Below are 12,152 nucleotides of genomic sequence, written 5' to 3'. Positions count from 1 at the left end.
ATGCAAGAGCCTTCATAAAAAACACAATCCTTCCTTGTTAGAAACAGGATATTCCCTCCAAGAAAATGCACTTATGCAAGGGAAGCCTGAGGAACGGGGAGGCAATGGCACCATGTTTCTCAGCTCTCGTCCCAGGTGCTAATAATGAATATCCTTGCAGAAAACCAACCTTCAAACTTCATTTGTATAAATCCACAGGGCTTATAAACTGCTTATTAAGTTCTCATTGCTGACACACTTCTCTCTTTCCATCCTATCATCCACAAGGGATCTCAGATAGCCAGTTTATTTTGGACTGCTGACACTTTTGGAGCAGTAGCTCCTTTTCGTTCATGGTGAGGAAGTAATTCAGCATGACAGACCCTGAATCTAACAAAATGTGAATCTCAGACTCTGAACCTGAGAAACCCAGGTGCTGCCAAAAGCTCCTCACTCAACATGGCTCAAAAATTACTCAAGAGCTTAAATTGTATAGAGATCTAGTAGAAGGGCAGAGAAAGAATTGGCTTTTAAGTCAACTGGTTTGAGGAATTTACTTTGCAAGTAGATCTGCCAGTGACAACATTATTCTACACTGGGCATGTATAGTTTTAAAAATCAATCTTAAGTATATTTTTGAGTGAAGGCTAATAACTTGGCTGACAACTATATATGTGATCCTGCCTCAGACCCTTGGTGAAAATCAACTAGCTGGATTTCTGAAATTTCTAGAAATTTGCCTCCCCAGTATCTATGTTGACCTAAGACCTGGTTTTTGTCAGCTCTTAGCTTGCATTGCTGACATTCATCAAACCTTATACTTACGATTATCAACAAGATAAAGTAGATAAAATTGTAGAAGGAATGGGCATCCATCACATAGTACATGATCTCCACCCACCCTTCCAGTGTGATCACCTGCAAAGACAAACAAGAGAAACAGGAGGGGTTTTCCAGAGCTCACTCCTCAGTATATAACAAGCAGATACTGGCAGGATGGGTGCAACCCAAGAAAGGTGAGAAACAACAATTCATTTCAACGAAGCCAAATTTCCATTTTGGGAAATCAGCATGGTACTGCTTGGTGACACTGGCATACTGTCAAAGCCTGTGAGATCATTCTAGTCCACAGCAGGAATATTTCATTAAAATAGCTCATTTCCCTGGATCGCAGCGGGGGAAAACCCGCAGCAGGTTGCCATGCCCCTTGGACTGAACACCGCGTACAGCCAGAGGAAAAGGAAAAAGGCATGGATTTTAGCTCCCATCTGCAACACGTGCTGGGAATTTAAAAAAAAATATTCCTTTATTATAGCTGTCTGGATGGAGGGGAAACTGGTACAAGTCAGCCTGAAGAGTGGAGCTTATTTTGGCAAGTGCATTCATGTGCATACTGTCTCCCTTACCAGGGGAGTTACAACGTCCTTTACTTTGCATCTCTGTCACACCCTGCAGAAACTACCCCTGGAGCCCAGAAGGACTGAGTTTGAAAAACAGAAATATAAGCTTGAGCCTTGTAAAGAGGCTAACTGAGACTTACCTGAAATATCACAATCCAGGCGTAGCCGATGTTGTCGAAGTTGATGGCACCCTTGTGCGGGTTGGCGTTGCCCGTGCGGCACACGTTGTAGTACTGGTTCCAGTTCACACACATGCCACTGACATTGAACTCTTGCCGGACTGAATTGTAATAATAATAATCATCCTTGTCCAAACAACACTCGTGGCCTCGCTCCTTCAGCGGGGGTATTTCGTGACAGCCCATAATTCCATTATCTCCTGACAGTGAGCAGATAAAGGGCATCTCATCATCTTCCTCTGGTTGGTAATAAGGGGGCAGGACAATGTCACCTTGTCTGCAAAAGAAACCACAGTCAAATTTCCTGTGACAAAGAGTTTCCTATCTATCAGTAATACTGGTGGGGCTGGGAACCCCTATTCTGACATAGGGACTGCATTGGGTGGGGGATTTCCAAGTTTTTTGACTCAGGAGAAGGGGAGGAATGACAGGGCTCCTGAAAACCAGTACATTTCTAGGGCAAGCCCCCAGTTTTCAGAGCTCTTCCTGCCATCAGATCACCCCGGGCCAAATTGCACAATCTGCTTGCATAAAGATGAAAAAAAGCTGGAATGCAGAGATTTGCAGTCTGATACTCTCCCCATTAGCATCAAAGCTAAATCAGATGCAATTACATTAAGGAAGTTCATCAGGCTTTACTGTAATATGTTCATATATGTATCTGCTGATGGACATGTTTTATAACATTTGGTAGTGAACCTCCTGTACTTCTAAAAAAACTAAAAAAAAAATCCAGTTCATGCATAATTAACATTGCACAGATAAGCCTTAAAATTCGGAAATGGAAAGATAAAATTGACTTAACCTTAACTTTGACTCCTCCTTGACAGCTGGCATTACGGGTGCAATGTTTTATGACAAGTTCATGTATTTTTTCCAAATAATGCAAGCACCTTCCAAATGCATGAATAATTAAAATCATCCATGCTTGCCTAGCTGGAGATGAGCTAATATCAGAAAAGTGAAAGGTGAAGATACCAAAAAAAAAGGATTAAGCTCTAGCTGGTGTATTCCTTGCAGTGCTACAATGCACAACTTTCACGTTGTGCAAATGCAGACTGTTTCACTAAGTGTCATTGGAAGAGGACAGGTGTTGATGAAAAAGAAAAAGACTCTGATTGTTAACTAAGCAGGACTGAACTACAAAGGTATGTTGTAACTCATCCTCATCATTGGTGCATGGGCACCTTCAGAACTGATTTCCCTAGCAATGGTCAGCCAACTATTTTCCAATATCTGTCATTGCGAAGGCTGTAGCCCCAATTCACTTCTCAGTTACATCAACTCTGCATGGATGTAATTACACTCATTAAAGAAGTGCTACTCCTGATTTACATAAAGGACAATCATCCTAAACAGTAGTTTTTCCCTGAGGAATAAATAAACACTGCTTTAAGCAGCTCCTACTCTGCAACTCCACTGCTGTTCTGCACATTGTATTTTCACACTTTTTTTTTCCAATTTGAGATGCTCTAAAGCTTCAGAACTGTTTAATCAGTTTAAACTGATCTACAGCTCTAGGTTTTCTTTAAGTAGTCTGCACTGATAGCACCCCTGGGATTAGCATACGGTTTTAAGAAAACGTTTTAAAGCCTGAGATCTACTAAAGCCAGAGAGTCAACAGGAAGAGCTGTGCCCTGAAACTGGGTAATCGGAGAATTCATGGCAGGCAGGAGCTTTTCCACCCCACTGCCTGTGGGAGGAGTAAACGCTGTGCTCTGCAGACTCCCCCTGAGCCCCCAAACAAACCTCAGATACCTGTAATTGGCCCCTGTGTGGCTTCAGGCTCTCTTTGCCAGAAGTGTTTCCATGTTTCCCCACAAGTTTTTTGTCCCATTCAAACATTCATTCTTTGCTTTTAGATGCTCTCACTTCTACTAACCCAGCTGTGGGACACCTCTCCCACCAGCCCTCTATCCCTTCCCCATGGCACTGGCCACTTGCAATTCTACTCCTGAAGTTTTCTAGAAATTTCTCAGTGTCCCTCCAAAGGTAATGCACTACTGTTGAAAGAGAGACCCCAGCTCCATTTTGGAGGTGTCAAAGATGTTCCTGGATGCATCAGGCAGCACTATAGCTTTCTGTAAGACTCCTGTGTGTTGTTTTCTGTCAAGAAGGAGCAAGTTCAGGATCTTTCGGCAGCATGTTTCAGAGTTTCAGTTCTTTCTGGGTGTAGGAGCACCACCCTCTATTACTAGGCATGGCTGGAGGGAGCAGCCATGCTAACCTGTGCCTTGATCAAATCCAAATGAGCCCAGACACTTGCTGTGAAGACAGAAGAAAACCAGCTGTCTTTGCCCACCCTCCCTTTCCACTGCAAGGGGTGACCAGCACCCTTGGTGGCACACTAGCATCGAACACTTGGAGTAAGTGATGCACAGAGAGCCTGGCAGAAGACATGAGCAGGCAGAGGGAAAGAGAAACATCCAGAGCAAGAAGGAAGGAAGGAAGGAGGTGCTGTCTCCCAGTCACTCACACTGTGAAGTTCTCCTCCATGAAGCAGCGGTTGCGGAGCAGCCCGGCCCACAGCTGCACGCCGATGATGCCGAAGATGAAGAAGACAAAGAAGCAGAGAAGAAGGACATTCCCCAGCATGGGCAAGGTGTCCAGCAGCAGGTTCACAAGGATGCGCATGCCTGCAGGGAGAGAAGAGAACCAGCAGGAGCAAGTGTGGGACACAGGGATAGAGAAAGGGAGAGAGGAAGGGAAAGAGAAGGAAAGAAGTTTACAAGGAATGCGTAATAAAAGCAAAAAGCCCCATGAAAATAAAAGCAGGGTGTCAGAAATTAACCACTGTCCAAACCTGGCCAGATTTATGGTTATTGCCCTTTCTTGTCCTAACCTCTACTGACAGGCAGCCAGCAGAGCTGCTGTGATGCTGTGATCTCTTAACCTTAGGCCTCCATCTGCAGCAGAGAAGAAAAGAGAATGAGACTTTTGGTGCCATCAGCTATCTGACTGACATACCTCCCCCCCTTTTCCCTGCAGGACAACAGAGTGACAAAGGTCCCAAAGGGGCATGTCAGCTCAACAGCCCCATTACCCAATGGCTCCAACTGCAAGTCATCCCAGCACAGCAACTGCATCCTGCAGCCTGTGAGATCTGCATGGATAGACGAAGGCCAGCCTGCCAGTGGGATGAACCTTTTCAGAACATATAAACTGGCATAGATAATTGGGTTTTTTTCAGTGACAATATCATCAAGAGACAGTCATGAAAACCACAATTTCCTCCCCTGGCTAGTCCTCATGCCCCAGTGGGGCTGGAGCACACAAGGAGCAGGCACAGCCCAAGAAGCTTCCAGCACAGAATCTCTGCCCAGTGCAAATGTTTAAAAAAATTTTTTTTTTACTCTCTAATTACCTAATGAATTATTCCTGTGGTTTTATTTTCCCCTTGGCTCTTTAGCGCACAGCCACGAGTAGGGGTAAACATAGTCCATTGCTCCATGGAGCTAATGGCTTTTCCTCTGCTCTCCAGGGATGGTGAAAGCCTAGAAATTCTTCTGAGCATCACAGTACTGCCTTTATCCCTGTGCACACCTCACGAGGTTGTCTCTCCTTGTCTCCACGGAGGTCCCCCCTCAGATACCCAGAGAGTTCCTTCACTGAAGGTGTTCCATGTAGGCCAGCACATAATTAGCTAATTAGGTATTTATAACCAATTCATTGCTTTAGATGGCAGTGGAAGGGGAAAGAGGAGGGGAAGATAGGATTAGGATTCTCTGACAACCCTTTGAGGCACAAGATAATCTCCCTTGTGTACCCAGCACCAAGTAATTACCACACAATACCATACATTATGCTCCGTGTCTATTCCCCACAGAAAGGGGAGGGAAGTGGCACCTGTGGTGGGGCAGGCAGGCATGGAATTCACAAACACTGAAGGAATAGAGAGAAGTGTGCCTGCTGTGGAACAGCAGACTGGTTTGGATCAGTAGAGAATGCTCTGGAGACAGAGTAGGGTGGAAGAGACAGGAGTGGTCTTCACAGGTACGTGATGTGTAGGAAGGAGAAGATGCCCATTGGTGCCTACAGGGGATCATGAAGGATAAGGGATGATGGCACTAGCTCTAAGACCAGGCTGTGGAGCAGTAGATAAATCCTGCTGCCTGCCTGTCCTGCTGTGTCACCAGTCACCACATAAGGCAGCTTCTAGATGAGTACATAGCTCCAGCCACTTGCTGGGAATCGCAGCTGTGCCCTGAGTCACTGACAGCTCTCTGAGCTCTCAGCACACCAAGTCCAACAGCACAGCCACTGAGACCTGCTAGGCCCTGGAGAAATGCTCTGGACAGCACTGGGACTTCAAGACCGTGCACCCTCACTGTAGGGCTTCGTGCCCCCAGCATTAATGTTGTGTCACAGGAGGAGCTCAGTAGTTCCCATAAACTGTCCTGGTCAGTACATTAGGGAGAGCCAAGTGACATGGGAAGCTGTGCCAGTAATGCTGCAAGAGGGGGTGGTGTTTTTCAGATCAGTTGATGCTAGCTCCATTTCAGATCTGGGTAATGGGAGAGATGAGGCTACCCTTACATTGAAATGCAGAACAGACAAAATAGACATCCACACCAGAATTTTACAGACAGCATCCTTGTTGGGTCAGAATTTACAAAAATTGATTTTGTCTATGTTCCAAGAGAAAGCAAATGACGTGCAAAACTTGTCTGACTTTTTCTTGGAAACATCCTGCCTGCCCATACGTTCTCCATCCTGACTCTCAGAGGGATTACTGATGGTACAAGATCATGCTCTCCACAGCCAAGATCATAGCTATTGCTCCCATGTTAGGCCCTCTAGTGTACGTGGGGCCATGACCCAAGAACTGGCAGGTGGCCCCTGTGACATCTTTTCTACCTCACAAAGAATTTCAGCATTAACAGGTTCTAAGTCCAAATGAAACCAGTCTGGGGTTTTGTGTTTTGTTGGTTTTTTTAAATTTCACAGTTAGACAGATTTAATCTTTCTCTTCCCATTGATGTTGACTGTGGATAGGAGATTGGCTCTTTAAAAGCAGTAACACTGAATCTACATCCATCCAAACATTCAAACATCAGTTGCAATTGCAGGAGAAAGAGGGAGAAAGGCTGAATGGCCTAAGGCCAACAGGTCATGATTTACCATAGAAGATGGTGGTGTAGTAAATAGGTATGATTCGTGCTTATAAAATTGAAACAGTAATAAATATGGATACAGTAATCAATATTTGGAAATAATAAAACAGTTAAAAGTTGAAATGCCAAAAAGAAAAGCGAGAGGAGGGGCTCTACACCCCTTCCCTGCAGATGTTCAGGATAGAAGGAAACAGCAAGAGATAATGGTTACCAAAATTAACAAAAAGAAGGAGAAAATCTGGTTGGGTCCCAGGAAAATGCTAATTATAAGAGATTTATTGCTTTGATGCTAAAATATAGTAGAATGTTAGTTTTGGCTTACATTATATTGGCTTGGTGAGCATGCGTAACCCAAAGGTGAACAAAAGGACAAAAGAGGAAGAGGAGAGGCCTTCATCAGGACGACCCCCAAAGACTTGTGCGACCACCAAAACAAGTGATGGAGCATGCGCCGTAAAGGTGGTGATGAGGGCGGAGACGGAAGAGTGATGAATCGAAAATGGGAGGAGATGACATTGACACCTGGCTTATAAGGGGTGAATCGTCCCTTGGCAAGCTCGTACGTGAGGTGGCCGGGGTCCAAGAGCCCTGCACTCCGTACCCCGCGGTTATCTTTTGCTTATGCGCTATTATCTGAACCAAATTATCCCTTATTTTAATCAAATTATATTGTCAATATATATTCTCTAAATTATTCAATTAAAATTGCTGCTATCTTAAATATTGTTTGGTTTTTTTTATGAAGGGATAATTGGGCAAACATAACAGTGGCTAAAATAATGAGGTCTCCAAAGCAGCGGCCCGACAGTGGAAATGGGAAGTGCAGCTTTGGGAGTATTCTGTTTTGGGGAACTGGGATGTCTCCCTTTTCCAAAGGGTCCTTGCTGGACAAGCTGCCATCCACAGCAACACCTGTGCATCTTGAATGACAAATTCTGAAAGGCACTGGAAAGCCCCCTCACCAAAATCCTGCTGCTGCCTCCTTCCCACCTTCTGCTGCCTCTACCTGCTGCCCAGCCATTTCTCTTGCTCTGCCTACAACTCCTCTCTGCCTCTGTGCTGCTCTCCATCTTCTGTGCACACCTTTCCTGGGCTCCCTCCCCACTGCTGCCTTTCCCCACATCCCCATTTGTCCTTTACCATTGGCAGAGCAGAAGCTGTGCAGGCTCACAGTAAGGAGGGGATATGAAAGGGACAGTGACCTTTTCTGAAGCAACCTTTGTAAAAAGGGAACGCTGCCCAAGAAGAGAAAGGAAGAGAGGCTGGGGAGTCTGGAGGAAAAGCGAGGAGGGAGAGCATTGATGAAACAACATTCAGCAACCAAACAGCCTTCCAGGGCATCAAATATGAAAAGGTTTTGCTCTTCAAGGGAAATAAAAGCTAGAAACATTAAATATTCATGAGTGCCAGGTGTGGGCTCGGAAAGATCTTTTCTCCACTCACTCTGACCAGGGGGAGGGAGGAAATGAAATGGCCTTGTCTGTGGGCATCCAAGGAGGGAAACAATGCTCACACAATGGCTCCCTGCTGCTCACCCATGCCCTTGAGCAAGGGATAGAGAAGGGTGCTCGATGGTACCTCGAAGGCAGGGCTGCTTCTGGTAAGATATCCCGCAGGAGCAAAGCCATAGGTGCGTTCATCACTCAAACACAGCAGGAGACAGGGGAAAGTATGTACAGGGGTAAGAAATGGTGGGAAGGCAAGAGAAGTGACCATCAGAAGGAAGCACAGGGCTGACCAAAGCCTCTGAACTCCCTCCGTGGTTCGGAAGTAAATCGTCTGCCTCACCCTGGTGGCACCCGGAGGCCCTTCCTGACAAATTCAGCAGACACCACAATGACCCCAGCTCCCTCCCGACACTCGCCATCAGCCCTGATTAGCCTGGCTATCGCAGCTACGCGGACTCGCCTGCCGTGCCCGCCCCGGGGGCACCGCGGCTGGGCCGGGCCGGGCCGAGCTGGGCAGGGCCGGGCCGGGCTGGGCTGGCCTGGGCCGGGCGGGCTGGCCTGGGCTGGGCGAGCCCCGGGCAGCCGAGGCCGCGGTGCGGGGAGCTGTGCCCACCACTGGCACCGCCAGGGTGGCACAGCAGCGCTGTCACTTGGCCCTGTCCCTTCCTGCCTCCTCCTGAGCGCCAGGAGAGCTGGGCTGATTCACTCCCTGGCGCTACTCCCGCTGTGACACGAACGGCGACCGGCTGAGGAGGGGTGAGAAACCCTGTTCTTTCTCACCTCTGAGGCTTTCAGTCCACCCCAGCTACAGTGTGAGGGACAGAGCCGACGCATGTGAAGTCAAAAGGAGATCTGAGGCCATCATTCCCTCGCTTGGGGTAAAGCAATGGAGGAGAACATAATTCTCAGCTCTCATCTCACCTGCGTCGTGGACCAAGCTACCAATTCTCATTTTAACTGGAACGAAACCAAATCTCCCTCCCGTCAGCACTTGTGTGACTGTAGCTGGCAGGACATTTTGCAGAATGCAGAAACTGAAGTGTCATTATGTCCCTCAGCCAGGCTGCCTGTCCAAGCGTGCCTTCTTTCCTTCCTCCCCTGCCCCAGGACACATCCAGCTAGCATGGGGTTGGCAGCACTCTCCTGTGCATGCTCCTTTATGGAAATTTTCACAACCGAGGAACCATTCCAGCAGACACATTGTGCAGAAAGTACACAGAGAGAGACGTGCACCTTCTTCTTTTCTTTTAATTTTGCAGCCAACCCCTGTAGTTAAAATAATCTCAGTTTGTGTGCACAGTGCAAGCTGGTGCTCCAACTTGTGGCTGTCCTCACTGATCTCCTGCTGACCCGAGGCTTAGCTGTCATTTCACACATTGCACTCATAAACATCAGCTCCAGCTTGGGCCAAACACTACCAAGAGACACCAATCAGCTGTGGGTCCAACAGCAGACACACTGCCAAGCTGACCTATACTATAACCCACAGCTTCCCTTGCCATGCAGATCTTTTCTCTTTCATGCATTCCTTCTAACCGAGGCCTCTTCTGCAAACAACACATGCAAGCTAAAGGAGTTCAGCTGGAAGAGCCAGCGTGCAGCTCCAGATGCTTTGTCTTCAAGCTGCAAAGCCACCCTCACTCACATTGCAAACCATCATCGCCTGCCTTGCACCATGGCAGGAGAGAGAGCATATCCAGAGGGATGGCCAGACCCAAATTAAATTAACTCTGGGGAAAGACTTGTCCAGTTGACAGACAGTATGAGGTACTGACAGACCTTAAGCCAGTTCTGCTGCTAAGGAAAAACTGCACCAGACACACTGGGCTCATTCAGAGAAAAGTAAAGTCTTCCCATCAATCTCTTTGTCAGGTTCTGAGTGTGTTTGCAGGGTACATTTAGAGCTGGGGGTTTAGCACTTGCCGATGGTCAGCATGATCCATAGCTCAGGAGCACTGCTTAGTTCCTCACCAAATCCCCACTCTTGCCTTACTGACAAGCAAAGCCTTTTAGCATCCCTGACTGGCTCAGGCACCTCATCCTACACAGCCTGTTGATGACATAACCTCAAATTATCTTTGTCACTCCCCAGCGTAACCACAGAAGAGATCAAAACATGACATTTGTAGCACTTATAAAGCTTCAGCCAGTATGGAGAGCTGTTGTTCATTTTCTCAGTAGCATGGGCATACCAATCCTCATCTTCATACAATGACTTCCCTTAGAATACTCAAGTTTAAACACTAAGTGCCCCTAGTCCTTACCTTCAAGGTACTTCTCAGGTTAAGCCTGAAGTAGCCAAAAGAGAGACAAACTCCAGAAAAAAACTTTTTGGCCATAGCTTCACCCTGTTGGAACAGAGCTTTCCAGACTAGGTTTAGAGTACAGTCATATAAGAGGAAAAAAATCTCTTTAAGCTTGCTCCAAGGCTCTAGAAACAATTCCCTTGGGATCCAGGGACTAACACAGACCTCACCTCTTTTCAGTCAGAGAGCAAGACACAGACCAGGTCAGGTCATGAGCATGAAAAAGGAAAGTAAGAAGGGAAGAAAAATGCATCACTTAAAACACTTCCCAACAGACATTCAGCTAAAACAACCACCGAAAAGAGAGTGCCAATGAAACCAGAGATAAGCTCTTTTCCTTGGAGAAGAGGAGCAAATAAACACAGGCACTGCAGAGCCCCAGTGCTCAGCAGGCTGCCAAAGGGGGCTCAGGTGGTGCTGCCAGGTGATGTGAAAAAGCAAGCTCAGAAGTGAAGCCTCCTAATTGCAGACCTGACTCCACAGCTGCAGTGGCTTCAAGAAAGAGAGCAGAGCAAAATCCAGAGCATTTACCTTGACACCTAAATGCTGACATTTGTGAAGAGAGAGTGGCCACAGTCCAAGCTTTTCTGTCATCCTAAAAGGAGACACCCAAGCTCTGCAGCAGGCTGCACCTTATGATGGATGCTGTAAGCCCAGCTAAGGTTCACAGATAGCAACCAAAAACTCCTCCTCCACAAGCAGTCACATTCAGAACGTGCCACCTCAGCATGCCTGGTAGCCACATAATCCGTGACAGGAACAGAAATGCATGCAGGCAAAGGTCCCGGTCAGTAGCCCCTTCTTCACTGTCTTGCCATTATCCCCTTGCAAGCTTTGGACTGTTAAGCAACCTTGTCTTGGAAAGTGATGACAGGTGTCAGATTATTTCTTAGAGAGGTGTCTCTCTGGGGGATTACTGTCATTCTGTTCTTTTTTGTAATACTGAACATCTAATAAGCAACACCTACTACCACCTGCTACAGCAGTTCATTCAGTGATCATCTCATTTTTTTCCCCATTTATCACTGCAGTGATGACTGCATTCACTTTCGGTGAAGAGTCTATTAAAAACATACAGTGCCAGCTTTTCTTTCAGAATTGGAGGAGCCACCTAACACCAGGGACAAAAGTCAACTCCAGTGCTGTGGCTGCGAGCCACTTGCCTCTATCCTATAAATATCCTTAAGCTCTTTACACATCTCTAGTGCTAAGTGGGACAGAATAATGCAAAATATTATGTAAAACAGTATTAATGCAACTTCTGGGTAAGATTTAACAGGGCTAATTTCCTCTTGCTGTCACTAGCATGAATGTTTCTTTCTACTGCAGGCAATGACATGACATTACGTGAAATGAGTGTGAACAGGAGAATCGGTCCCAAAATACACAAAGATAGAGAAATTTAAGGTTATGATTGTAAATTGCCTTGCCCACACACACAAAGTTTAATTTGCATTAGTGTAATATGACAGTATCATTCACCCCATAATACACTGTCATTATTGCTCACATTTCCATGGTATCCATTGCTTGATAGGTCCCATGGGACAGATTTTGCAAAACAGCTCAGCTCCCATTTAGGCAGCAAAATACATGGCTGGGCTTTCGTGATTGCTGTGTACACTGGAGGCTGAGCTTGTTTGAACAGGCAGCAGAATTGTCACAACGGGAGCTGTGAGGTACTAAGCATTTTTTAAAATTCTGGCTCTGCAGGTTCCGCTACAGG

The 12,152-nt window shown here is 46.5% G+C and overlaps 1 protein-coding gene across 1 annotated transcript in view; it reads right to left on the bottom strand.

Moving 5' to 3' along the window:
- CACNA1I (calcium voltage-gated channel subunit alpha1 I) overlaps nucleotides 1-12,152 on the bottom strand; it is a 151,598-nt gene that overhangs the window by 46,403 nt on the left and 93,043 nt on the right. The window contains 3 exon segments of the mRNA XM_030959648.1: nucleotides 805-897; nucleotides 1,520-1,835; nucleotides 4,035-4,194. Coding sequence (XP_030815508.1) covers nucleotides 805-897; nucleotides 1,520-1,835; nucleotides 4,035-4,194 — 569 coding nt within the window.

Source organism: Camarhynchus parvulus, chromosome 1A (assembly GCF_901933205.1).
Source record: "Camarhynchus parvulus chromosome 1A, STF_HiC, whole genome shotgun sequence".
Lineage (NCBI taxonomy): Eukaryota > Metazoa > Chordata > Aves > Passeriformes > Thraupidae > Camarhynchus > Camarhynchus parvulus.
Note: the sequence above shows the minus strand (reverse complement) of the source record. Positions and strands in the feature narration are given on the sequence as shown.